Source organism: Aethalodelphis obliquidens, unplaced genomic scaffold (assembly GCF_003676395.1).
Source record: "Aethalodelphis obliquidens isolate GAN/ISIS:26980383/991018 unplaced genomic scaffold, ASM367639v1 scaffold86, whole genome shotgun sequence".
Classification (NCBI taxonomy): domain Eukaryota; kingdom Metazoa; phylum Chordata; class Mammalia; order Artiodactyla; family Delphinidae; genus Aethalodelphis; species Aethalodelphis obliquidens.
This window is the reverse complement of record NW_020838030.1, coordinates 2,603,343-2,615,416: the sequence shown is the minus strand read 5'-3', so window position 1 is coordinate 2,615,416 and position 12,074 is coordinate 2,603,343. Positions and strand designations below refer to the sequence as shown.

General features: G+C 43.8%; 2 protein-coding genes across 8 annotated transcripts in view; one reads left to right on the top strand and one right to left on the bottom strand.

Annotated features, from left to right (window-relative positions):
- The window catches only part of LOC113613285 (peroxisome proliferator-activated receptor gamma), a 231,601-nt gene that overhangs the window by 215,325 nt on the left and 4,202 nt on the right, over positions 1–12,074 (top strand). For 3 of the 7 annotated variants that reach the window (XR_003430154.1, XR_003430152.1, XR_003430155.1), the window contains 4 exons: positions 793–874; positions 1,401–1,472; positions 2,427–2,568; positions 8,068–8,219. The gene's annotated coding sequence lies outside the window, so the exon portion shown is untranslated. The remainder of the gene's footprint in view (positions 1–792; positions 875–1,400; positions 1,473–2,426; positions 2,569–8,067; positions 8,220–12,074) is intronic. The other 4 variants (XR_003430153.1, XR_003430156.1, XR_003430158.1 and 1 more) reach the window with 4 other exon arrangements.
- MKRN2OS (MKRN2 opposite strand) lies at positions 1,479–7,218 on the bottom strand. Its single transcript, XM_027093901.1, has 4 exons — positions 6,905–7,218; positions 3,689–3,738; positions 2,528–2,690; positions 1,479–1,726 (listed from the first exon to the last, which is right to left on the bottom strand). Exons 1-4 carry the CDS (start codon positions 7,201–7,203, stop codon positions 1,486–1,488), a joined length of 753 nt encoding a protein of 250 aa, XP_026949702.1. The 5' UTR covers positions 7,204–7,218; the 3' UTR covers positions 1,479–1,485.

The following is a 12,074-nucleotide window of genomic DNA, read 5'->3' as shown; positions in this document are numbered from 1 at the left end:
GTTTTGCCACTGGGTGCCTTTGGGCAAGTCCGTTTCCCTTGTCATCTGTAAAATGGGCATGATGTCAGTACCTACCTCACAGGATGGTCTTAGAGATTAAAAGAGAAGAGTAAGAAGTGTTTACTCTGGTGTAGAGTCTTTTATGAATACGCGTTAATTGCAGCTGTTATGATTACTAATAATAGGGTAAAGAACTGGTCCAGGGAAGCAGAGTCCTAAGACAGAGCTTAAAGAGAATGGGGCAAATCGGAATATCCCCCAAACCCCACGCCCCTTTCATCTTTACCCGCTGAGGTCTTTATGATTCCTTGAACACAGAGTAGCAGGCAGGTCATTTAAGGTGGTCTCATTTTCTAGGTAGGAAGTTTTGTATTTCTTAAAGAACAGTCCTAAAACTTAACAAATGCAAATGTTGAGCTGCCTGCAATTTTTCCCACTGAAGTCGCTAGTGTGGAACACTGACCAATGCCTCTTTGGAAACAAACTTGAAGAATCTGTAGCAAGTTTTCGGAATATCTTTATTACTGAGTAACTATTGCTACCTTGAAGATGGGTTTGGTTTTTGGAAATTAGACATGATTCGGTGCCCACGCTGAGGAATAAGATTAGGTGGATAGTATATCACGTTTGGTCAAAAACAGAGAGTTGTGGAAGCAGTTTCCAAAGAGGAATCCTGAAATGTTTTGATCACTGGCTATTTAAAGTCTGATTATCTGGGTGTAAAAATTCTAATGTGCTTGTTAACAATCCTTGTGGTTACTCATCTCAGTCGTCCCCTTCCTCCTCCTGAAGGTATGAGTGACAGAAGACGGACTTTCATCGTGTCCTTTCTGAATTCTGCACCTAGAGTGGGCAGAGGAGGTGATTCGCTGTGGTAACTCCAGCACCCCAACTCCCCACCTCAGGCCAGGGAAACAGGTTGATTGAGGAATTGCCAGTCCTGTTTGTGCGTGTAGACACAGAAAGGCTGACCCAGGAGGAGTGCATGGTTCCCGGCTCAGATTCTGAGACCTTTTTCCTTTTTTTTTTTTTTTAACTATTATTGATTGTCAAAAGGTTACCATGTGCTTTTTATATAAAAACAATGAGGTGAAGGCAGTCATTACTTCGTAAACTGTAAGGGTCTCTTCCTACAAATCCCCAATTTCTGGATTCACAGTGAAAGGTGAATTTGTTCCCTACTTAATTTATAGGAAGAGTTCTCATTGCTCTGTGAAAAAAAGATGCTGCCACTTTACGCTGTAACATGGACCCCAAACTACGGTGAAAACAATTTTAGTTGTGGTGCCTACAATTTTGAAAACCCAGGACAATTTTTATTCATTTCGTAAATTCTTACACTGCAGTAAGCTGAAATATGCGTAAAGGGAAGCCGTCTAACTCTTTTTTATTAAACACAGTTGAAGACATATAGAGGCCCAGTAGCTGTTCCAGGCGGGAACCCCCAGACATCACTTCCTGTCTGCTCTCAGGTGCGATGCGCGCTCAGCACGAGCCGCTTCCCGGACTTGGGCTTGTCTGGGGACCAGGGGGCTCGATGACGTAGAAGCCGTGCTCTTCTATCATGCGGTAGAGCATGATGTACTTGGAAGCCTTCCTCGTCCTCGGGATCACGAACTTCTCCGTGAACTCGTCCCGGTCCAGCCGCTCCTCGCCCTGTGTGGCCAGGACGCAGTTAATGAACTTGAGGGCGTAGCTGTAGCAGTTGTGGTGGTCTTCTTCGTACCTTATGGGGCAAGGGCGTCGAGAAGACAAGGCTTAGCCCTGAGCTGCCCAAGGCCTTTCATAATTTTAACCTCGCTGCAAGCTGGGCCCCCATGTGTGCTGGCCCCCTTGATGACATAGTGTCCAGAGGTGCAGGTCAGAGGGACACTTGGCATCTGGGGCTATTTCTGCTTGCAGCTTAAGTACAGCTAGGACTCACCGAGGTGTCCAGAGTGGTGACTCAAGTTGCATATAGGCCCCAATTTGGAGAACTTAATTTCACTGAAATTCTAGATTCTCGAAGTGGAATTCCATGTCTGAGTTTTATGATATCCTACAGTGTCTAAACTTATTTCAAGGGAAGCATCAGGACAGTTTAAGTCCACAAGTATGCTATATATCTTCTACAGTGATAAGGGGGCAAGGAATCGATAAATTAATTTCAAACTTGCTGAAACTTAAAATGGGGGGCGCTTTAGATAGGTTTACATTTTGAACCTCATTTAAAATTGTTTTGTTTTAAGGGAATATAATACTGTGGGTTTTGCTGTACATATTATTAAATGTCGAGTGTGTAAAGGAGTCAAATAAGTGAAATAACTGGAGTACTAAGGTCTGGTCCCTTCAGCTCTTAGAGTGCTGTGGTTCTGTCGGGGAAATGTGTGCTAGCTGACCTCTGCAGAAACCCCAAGTAATTCAGCCCCTGCTTAATTCTGTTACAGACGCTACTATCTCAGTACAGGCTCAACACGCAAGTCAGTGCAGCTTAGCGTCCTCTGTGAGCTGTGATGGCACCTGGTGGTGAGTGAGGGCCCTGTCCTACCTGTGAGGCAGCCAGGCCCCCGTGGTGGAGAAGTCTTCCAGGTACTTGTCCCACTGGTCCATCAGTCCAAACATGCCGGGCTGCAGGAGCGGGATGCTCACGCTCTGCCCCCAGCCCGCTTCGTCTCGCTGGACACCGTGCACCGTGTAATTATACACGACTCCTGCCGCCAAAACCAAAATCACACCGAGGCGTCAGGGGAAACGCACCCCGGTGAACGGGACAGCAGCCACCTGCTAACTGCACACAACAGGAGCCCAGAAGCACTTCCCGATTGCAGTCCGAGAGCTCTCGAAGCCCCTCCTCCAGGGAGCCTCTGCCTCCATGCTCTCAGCACCCGAGGTTGTCCCAGAGAAACGAGACAGTAATAGGTGCTGGGGTGATCATCTCCAGATATTTTTGTTGAAGTTCTCTGTCTACAAAGGCGTCCGTCTCACTTCCTTAAATCAGCAGTACATTTCTCCTGACAAAGACTGGTGCAGATTTGACTGTTCGTGACAGTCAATGAGTTCAAAACCCAGTCCTAGGTTTCTGTTCACAGTGTCAGTTCTCCTGCCTCAAGGGAGCAGCAAGGGCTGTAATCAGACTTCACCTGTGGGACCTGATCGCAGCCGCAAGTGGCTGGCCTCGCTCACCATTCCCAGGCCTGCACCCTCCTGCTGGCGGCACTCCCCAGGCCTTTTCCTGCAGACTGTGCCCTCCAAGCTAAATCTGGCCAAAGGAACCATTTTATTTAAATGTGCTGCTTTTCTGATTTTTTAAAGCAAACTTTCGCAGGCCCTACCGCACGCTCAGGTGCTGTGTCCCCCCAGTTTATCCCTGGTGTTCCTGCTTGGCCCCTGGAGACCCCAAGTATGAGGACCCAGTGGCAGGGGGCTGAGTGTGGCATTGGGAGCAGAGGGTCTGCTTCTAACACAAGATGAGGTCTTGGACAACTCAACCTCTCCAGATGTCTGTTTCTTCCTCTCTTAAAAACTAACAAAAAACATACAGGTTTGCAATGTTTTTAATGTTTTCTCAGCTCTTGGCTGAGAAAACATTAAAGAGCTTTCAGATACTTAGTATTGTTAGTAACGTTGCCACATTACTTTTTCTCTAGAAATACTGCTCTCTTCTAACCAGGTATTGGGGGAGCTTTTTAAGCTATGAAAGCGCACTTACCATTTGTGTTGGTTATCCCCACGTGAAGATCAGACCTTCCGTCATACTCCCTAGAAGAAACAAGAGCGTTTTTGTCCTCTCATCTGCACACACTAGGCGTGTGGAATTGGTATTTAAAGTGGGAGGAGAACAGTGGGCCTCCCCTCTTGGCCGGTGCCAGAACTCGGCCTCGGTGCCAGAGACCAGGTTAGTGGAAAGGCCAAGAGTATGTGTGAGGTAGAAAACAGTGCCCTGCACCCCCTCTGGATCTTCTTGGCCCCCGCAGTCCTAAAGGTGAGTGTGCTGGAAGGCCAGCCCTGCTGGAGCGTAACGTCCGCATGACGCCTGGCTCTGCAGCAGAGGGGCCCACCCGGCTGTCAGCTGTTGAGGAAGCTCCTGATTCTTTCCTCCTTAAGTGTGAGAGGGCAGCCTGTTCCTCAGGCCAACGTGGGTGAGAGTGTCCTGAAAGCACCTCGGTGGACTTCTACCTTTGAAACTAATATGGTCTTGAAGCCTGTGGCCACACTCACTTTTCCTGGACAGCCCTTCTTTCCTGAAATTATTCTTCCCCCGAGGCTGTGCATCAGATGTGTAACTCCAGGTAATTTAACCTCTATATATGATCCCAGGCTATCACTTGTTTGCCCTGAGACTTTCTCACCTGTCAGATGGAAATAGCATTAGCTCCTAGCAAGCTGGTTGTAAGATTAAAATGCCTGTTGAGTGCTACCATGTAGAGGTGTCACATAAGTCAGGTAGTTTTTAAATGACGCGCTCCTTTGTCAGACCACAGTTCTGAATGTTTGCTTCCTCGTTAAAGCAGGCAGTCCCGGGGTTTACAATGGCCAAGGACACAAATGGCTGCCCACCTCTTCAGAGCAGTCCCCCCAGGCCGTCTTGTTGCAGCCACTGTGAGTTTTCTGAGACCCTGTGGGTTCAGAGGTTGAGAATGAAGCTGGGAAAAACAGTAAGTCTTGGGTGGCCGATCACGGTGCTGGACCTGGATGTGTGCCATCCGCAGATCACTCCCTGCATGTACAGCCTCTCTGTTTCCCGCCTAAATCCCAGGCGTTCCCTCTCACTCCCGCTCTCCTCCAGTTATTTCTCATTCATGCAACATGTCAACTACGGGCCTGTCATTTGAAGTGAAGTGCTAGTGACACAACGGGAAATGAGGTCCCTGCCTCACAGGGTTTGCCTGCTTCCAGAGAAGACTTTTCTAGTTTTAGTTTAACAAGTTTTTAATAGATTGAGAAGTGTTACAGAAGCATGTGATGGGGCAGGGCCAGGGCCACCCCTATCCCATATGATAGTTTTGTACAGATTAAGAAAAGGTGCCCCTTCTTCCTGCAGATGCAGGTCTGCCCAGGGTGCTGCCCGGGGTGAGTGGAATGCAGGCTGAACTTCGGTACCCGCCACTGCCTTGGCCAGGTGCCTTTGTGCAGTCCACAAGCTGCACGGCCCTATATGGCAGCCCTGAGGGATCCTCATCTAGTTAGATCAGAGCCTCCGTGATTCCTTTGAGTCACTGCTGGTTCTCTTAAGAAGTAGATGAAATTGTCTCAAGATGAGTTGTGGGAGTTGGTCCTGAGGGTTTAGAAACAGGAGGAGAGGGAAAAAACTAGTCTGGAACTCGGCCTTCAAGGGACTGGTGGGCAGGGGGCTCCTTGGGTTCTGCAGATCCTGGCCTGAGTTCCTGAGGGGGATAGGAAGATGCCTAAGCACACGATGTATTTCCACACCACCACCTCCTTTCTGCTGCTGCTGAGGGAGGCCAGGGCCGTTAGTGTCACCACCACATCACAGAAGAGAGGAATGCTTCTCAGGGGCTAGCCTGAAAGCCTGTCGCGTGTTGTGTCATTTCTGGAGAGCAGGGCAGCAGCTTGTTCACTGTGACATCCCTAGCATTTCCCACACACAGCTGCTCAGCGAGCACCTGTTGAGTGAACCAGCGTTACAGGAAGTGAATTCTGAATTTTAAGCTCTGTTCAAAAGCTTTCGGAATCCAACCAGTTACTAACTCCAAGTTAGCGTGAATGAGGGGCCTTATAAAACAGTTTGGGCTTCATGAATCTGGTTAAGGGAGAAATGAAGGTTCTCCCAGTCACGTTCTGAGCTGAGTATGAAAATATTGGGACAGGAAGGAGCGTGTTGGTTCAACGTCGTGCCTGGCACCCGGGCCAGGTTTATAGGCCTTTTCGCTGACCCTCACAACTCTGCAAGGTCAGCGGGTCCTCATTTTACAGGTGAGGAACCAGAGACTCGGAGAGGGTCCTGGAGCTGGTCTGAATCAGGGTAGGAATGGGGGGCTTCTTGGCGTACAAGCCTGCACGGTCCCCTCTGCATCCCGCTGCCTCCCCGAGGAAGGGTCAGGAGTGCAGTCTGTTGTGCCCCTAGTGTTTGACCAATGCCTTGTACACACGTCGGTTCATTTCATCCCCATAGGGACTGGAAGGAAATTGATTAAGGAAGTTAGCGAGCAGGAAAGTAGTCAACTCCAATTTTCTTATCCCAAACCAGCACTAGAGGGCAGGAGGGACTCAGGAGGGTATGTTTCAAGGAGGCAGGAAGGTCTGGGCATCAGACCACAATAGTGTGCACGACACACTTCCCAAAGCTCGCACCATTACTCATCACTGTTCTCTTGAAACCTGGCTCGTGCAGGGCCAGTTCCAATTCCACCTGTAAACTCAGGACTCTTAAGAAGGCACCATCCTTTCTTTTGATTTCTGAAATGTTTCTTAAAGTCAGGTGACGTCTACCATTGAAACAGACTAGCTCTAGTCTCAATTTCATGCACCTCCATGCAAAATAGTCTGTACGTGGCCATCCTTCAGGCTCTGTGCAGGGTACCTGCTTGTCACAAATGTTACAAACTAACTCGAAGTAAAGGTATTATTTTGATGAGATTAGCTGCTGGGTCATTTTCCCAGTTAGCCTCTTAGCACAAAATCTATGGGTAAAAAAAATCTCCAGGCTATCGATTCCTCTCTCTTAAAATTGTATAAGCAGGTTTGACCTTCGTATAGTCTTGCACTTATCATTCCAGGAAAGTATGCACCCTTCTATTCTTATGAAACAAAAAGGCCAACATTTTAGGATTTAACACCAGACGGCTGAAAAGGTTATCCACCAACTCTCACACTATATATAGCACGTTAGAAAAAGAAAGTTTAAGTGACTAAAACAGAGAAGGGAAGCTTTGCACAATCCAATGCAACACATAAAACACTGTACCTAAGAAACGTCCCTTGAGTTGGTCTGAGGAGGAATGAACACTCTTCTTGATGCCCATCGGTAAACGGATTAGGGATGCTGACAGGTGCTTCCTCCAGCTTCCTGGAGCCCACGTCCTGCCGGCAGAGGGGGCAGCATGGCGGCACGCTGAAGCTGTAGATGTACTTCTGACAGTGGTTGAATTTGATAATAGGCTTCCCAGCCTCTGGGCGCTGCATGGCTTTCCCCTCCTGGGCAAGGAGGGGTGCGTTCCCCAGGACTTCCTTTTCCGCGTTACATGGCCAGCAAATGCCCTCCATCCGAGTAACCTGATAACAGTGATGTCATTCTGACTGGTGGCTTCAGAAGCCAAAACAGCTAGGGTTAACCTGTAACCAGGCCTCCCCATGAACAGGTGTCTTAAAGAGCCAGCTTCATTTGTGCTCACAACGTTGCTTTCTAGCCTTTGTACGTTTTGCAACAGTCGATAGCCAGCTCTTCCTCATTCTCCAAAGCCCTACCTTTCTGTGAAACCTTCCTCAGCTTCCCCCAGCGTTCCCTTGCGCTGGCAGCACTGTATTTGTTTCCACCAGCGCTGTTATTTAATTTGTCTGTGAGCTTCTTGGAGTTAGTGACCCACATTTACTTTTGGTTTTCTAGAATAGGTTATATTGTTTGGGTTTTGGATAAATAAATGGAATCCTTACTTTGAGGCTGTTTTTCTTTTGATATTTTATATTGTAGAAGGACTCATGCTCATAAAAAATTAACAGCACAGGGATAGGGATAGTGGTTACCCGAGGTGGTGGGTGCTGACTGGAAGAGGGCATGAGGGGGACCTGGGGTCTGGGGTTGTGCTGATTCATTATCTAGGTGTTGATTATACGAGAATATTCAGTTTGTGAAAATACATCAAGCTGTACCTTTTACTATATGCACTTTATGATTCTTCAGTTTTAAAATAATTTTAAGCAGCTGCATAAGGATATGTGGAAAGAAAGGTAATGCCCCCCCATTTCTCATAGCATTTTTCCACCCACCGTATTGTACTCCCGGGAGAAACCTGCAAGGTAAAATAAGTGAATATTTCCACATACTTTCTTCAAACCCCAATGTTGTTTTACTGTATACTGTTTTGAAATTTGTGGTTTCCTCTCATCTTGGAAACTTTTTCACACTATCAGTTGTATAGGTCCAGCTCAGCCTTTCAGATGCCTGCAGAGGAATCCAAAGGTTGGTGGCAACACGCTTTCCTTAGCCAATCGCCTCCTGATGCCTGTGGTTCCAGAGAAAAGCGATCGTAGAGGGAAGACCCACAGAGAAGGTGTCATGGCAGGTAAAGGCGCTTCAGAAAAGTGTTTCCTAATGTGCATTTAAATAAGGCACAGTATGCTGAAGGGCAGAAAAGCACGTATTCAGTGTAATAATATGGAATGATGATCAGACTCACAGCAATAAAAAAAGACCGTAGAAATCATTTCAACCAACTTTCTCTTGTTACAGCGAAGGCAGACAGGTTATAGCTAGACACGCAGCTCAGGTGACAAGGATCTGAGATTGTTCATTATTAATATCAACCACCGCTACTGTTCGATTGTTTGTGTGACGCAAGTTACTTTCAACTGAGAATATATTCATCTTCATGACACCAATACCAAGAGGTATTTTTAGTCCTATGAAAAGAAACAGAGGAACCATGCCTTAATAAACATTTTAATATGCTAGCATTCTTTTTTTTAAATCGTTTCTTGATCTTTTCAGTGAACAGAGCAGGGTAAAAAAAGGTGCACACACACATGCATACACATAAGGATTACATGCTGTTTCCAATTCAACTTCAGGACTAGTGTTTTTACTTAATCTCTTCTATGTTACATTTGTATCTCTTTTCCTCCACTCTGAAAACCTTGGTCTCAAGGATACAGGGGATGCTTTATCCCACTTTACACAATCTCAGAGTAGCAGTAGTAATACCACCACCTCTAATTATGATTAGAGGGTTTTTTTAATTTTTGCACATACTCTCCCCATCTTCCTCTCATGTATTTAAATGGTTATCGTATTTCTTCACTGTCAAAGCATCTGCCATTGTAAACAATAGCCTCTCCCCTCTAGCCCTCGCTAAGGCTTAGTTTTACACACAAATATCTTTTCATGCTCACTATTAGTCCTTTCCTCACTCTCTAATAATTATGAAGTTCATTCCTAGAAGATTCCTCAGGAAGGGCTCATAGGAAGACTAGTTTCTGAGTTCCTTTTTTTTTTCAAATAAATTTATTTATTTATTTTTGGCTGTGTTGGGTCTTTGTTGCTGCGCGTGGGTTTTCTCTAGCTGTGGCAAGTAAGGGCTACTCTTCGTTGCCGTGCGCGGGCTTCTCATTGCGGTGGCTTCTCTTGTTGCGGAGCACGGGCTCTAGGCACGCAGGCTTCAGTAGTTGTGGCTCACGGGCTCAGTTGTTCCGTGGCATGTGGGTTCTTCCTGGACCAGGGCTCGAACCCGTGTCCCCTGCACTGGCACGTGGATTCTTAACCGCTGCACCACCAGGGAAGTGCCTCTCTGAGTTCTAGTATGTCGATAACTCATCTCTGTTCTTTAGGTCGGTTTTGCTGGATATAAAATCCTTGGCTCGCATTTTCTTTAATATGTTATTCCATTTTCTTCTGGTATAAAGCACTGCTGTCAAAAGTCTGATGACAAAACAATTTTCTTTCTCCTATAAGTCGTGTTCTTTTTTGCCAATACGCCCAAAGGATATTTCTTTTCTTTTTTAAAGATCAGTAATTTTATTATACGTCTTGATGTTGTTTTTTTAGGTTGATTTATTCAGGCTTGTGGTATGTTCTGTGTAGTTTTTGAACTTATAAAACTTTATTTTTTTAAAAGTTATAGTCTATTTATAGTTATTATAAAATATTGGCTATATTCCCATGTTGTACAATATAGTCTTGTAGCTTATTTTATACCTAATAGTTTGTTCCTCTTAACCCCTTATCCCTATATTGCCCCTCCCCGCTTCCCTCTCCCCACTGGTAACCACTAGTTTGTTCTTTGTATCTGTGAGTCTGCTTCCTTTTTGTTATATTCTGTGGTGTGCTCTTTGAATATACAGTTTTGTATCTTTTTTTTTTCAGGAAATTGTTCATAAATTATAATTTTGAGGATTTGTTCTGTTTCCTTTTTTTGGTTTTTTTTTTGGTGGGGGGAGTATAGTTGTTTTAAAATGTTGTGTTAGTTTCTACTGTACAGCAAAATGAAGTAGAGTTCCCTGTGCTATATAGCAGGTTCTCATTAGTTGTCTATTCTATGTATATTAGTGTATATATGTCAATCCAATCTCCCAATTCTGTTTTGATTTTCTTCTTCATGAAATTCTATTCTCTGTATGTTGGATCCCTTTTTCTATCTACAATATGCCTTACTTTTTTTAAAAAATTGAAACAAAATTTACATATAAAAATCACCCATTTAAAGTGTACAGTTCTGTGGTTTTTACCTAATCTAAGTTCAGAACATTTTTATCACTCCAAAAAAGAAACCTTGTACCTGTTAGCAGTCACTCCCCATTCTTCCCTCCCACTAACCCCTGGCGACCACTAGTCTGCTTCCTGTCAATGGATTTGTCTATTCTGGACATTTCATATAAGTGGAATTATACAATATGGGGTCTTTTGTATCTGGCTTCTTTCACTTGGCATAATGTTTTCAAAGTTCATCCATGTTGTAGCATGTATTGGTTGTTCATTCCTTTTTTATGGCTGAATAATATACCGTTGTACAGAGGTACGACGTTTTGTATATCCTTTCATCAGCTGATGGACATTTGGATTGTTTCCATTTTGGGGCTATTATGAATAACACTGCTATAAACAAGTTTCATATTACTGTACAAGATTTTGTGTGGACATATGTTATCAATTCTCTTGATTATATACCCAGGAGTGGAATTTCTGGGTCACATAGTAACTCTGTATTTAACATTTTGAGCAACTGCCAAACTTTTTTTCAAAGTGGCTGCATCATTTTCCATTCCCACCAGCAATTTAAGAGGGTTCCAATTTCTCCACATCACCAACACTTGTTATTGTCTGTATTTCTTGTTTTAACCTTCCTAGTGGTTTCGAATTGGTATCTCATTGTGGGATTGACTTGCACTTCCTTAATGACTAATGATGCTGAGCGTCTTTTCATGTGCCTGTTGGCCATTTGTATTTCTTCTTTGGAGAAATATCTATTCAAATGCTTTGCCCATTTTTTAATTGGGTTATTTTTTTTATTGTTGAGTTTGTGTTCTTTATATATCTTTGTCTTTTTTTGTATTTTTTGTTTATATATTCTGGATATACTATATATATTCTAAATACTGTCTTTTCACTTTCTTGATGGTGTTATTTGAAGCAGAAATTTTTTAAAATTTGATTAAGTCAAATGTATCCATTTTTTCTTCTGTTTCTTATGCTTTTGGTGTCCTATTTAAGAATCCATTGCCTAATCCAATGTCATGAAAATTTATGATTACGCTTTCTTCTAAGAGTTTTATACAGGGTCATATCATTTGCAAGTAAAGATAGTTTTACTTTTTCTTTTCCAATCTGAATAACTTTTATTTCTTTTTCTTGTCTAAGTGCCCTGGCTAGAAATTCCAGTATAATGTTGAAAAGAAGTGTTAAGAGTAAACATCCTTATCTTGTGCCTCATTTTAGAGGGAAAAGTTCTAGTCTTTCACCATTGAGTCTGATGTTAACTGTGGGGTTTTGGTAGATGATCTTATCAAGTTAAGGAAGTTCCTTTCTCTTCCTAGTTTTTTTGAGTGTTTTTGTTATGAAAGGGTGTTGGATTTTGTCAAATGTTTTTTCCATTTCTATTGAAATGACCATATTTTTGTTTTCTATTTATGTGGTGAGTTACATTGATTGATTTACATACGTGCAACGAATCTTGCACTCCTGGGATAAATCTCACATGGTCATGGTGTATAATCCTTTTTATGTGCTGCTGCATTCCATTGGCTAGTATTTTGTTGAGGGTTTTTATATTTATAAAGTATATTGGTCTATAGTTTTCTTGTGATGTATTTGTCTGGTTTTTGTATCAAGGTGTAGTACTGGCCTCATAGAATGGGAAGTATTTCCTCTTCTGTTTTTTGTAAGAATCTGTAAAGGATTAGTGTTAATTCTTCTTTGAATGTTTAAT

Excerpts from the sequence above, each read along its gene's own strand:
- MKRN2OS (XM_027093901.1), bottom strand. The coding sequence starts at position 7,203 with ATGGAGGGCATTTGCTGGCCATGTAACGCGGAAAAGGAAGTCCTGGGG. Across the intron at positions 3,739-6,904 it reads ACTCAAGGGACGTTTCTTAG|GGAGTATGACGGAAGGTCTG; the intron begins GTACAGTGTTTT and ends TGTTTCTTCTAG. Across the intron at positions 2,691-3,688 it reads GGGGATAACCAACACAAATG|GAGTCGTGTATAATTACACG; the intron begins GTAAGTGCGCTT and ends TTTTGGCGGCAG.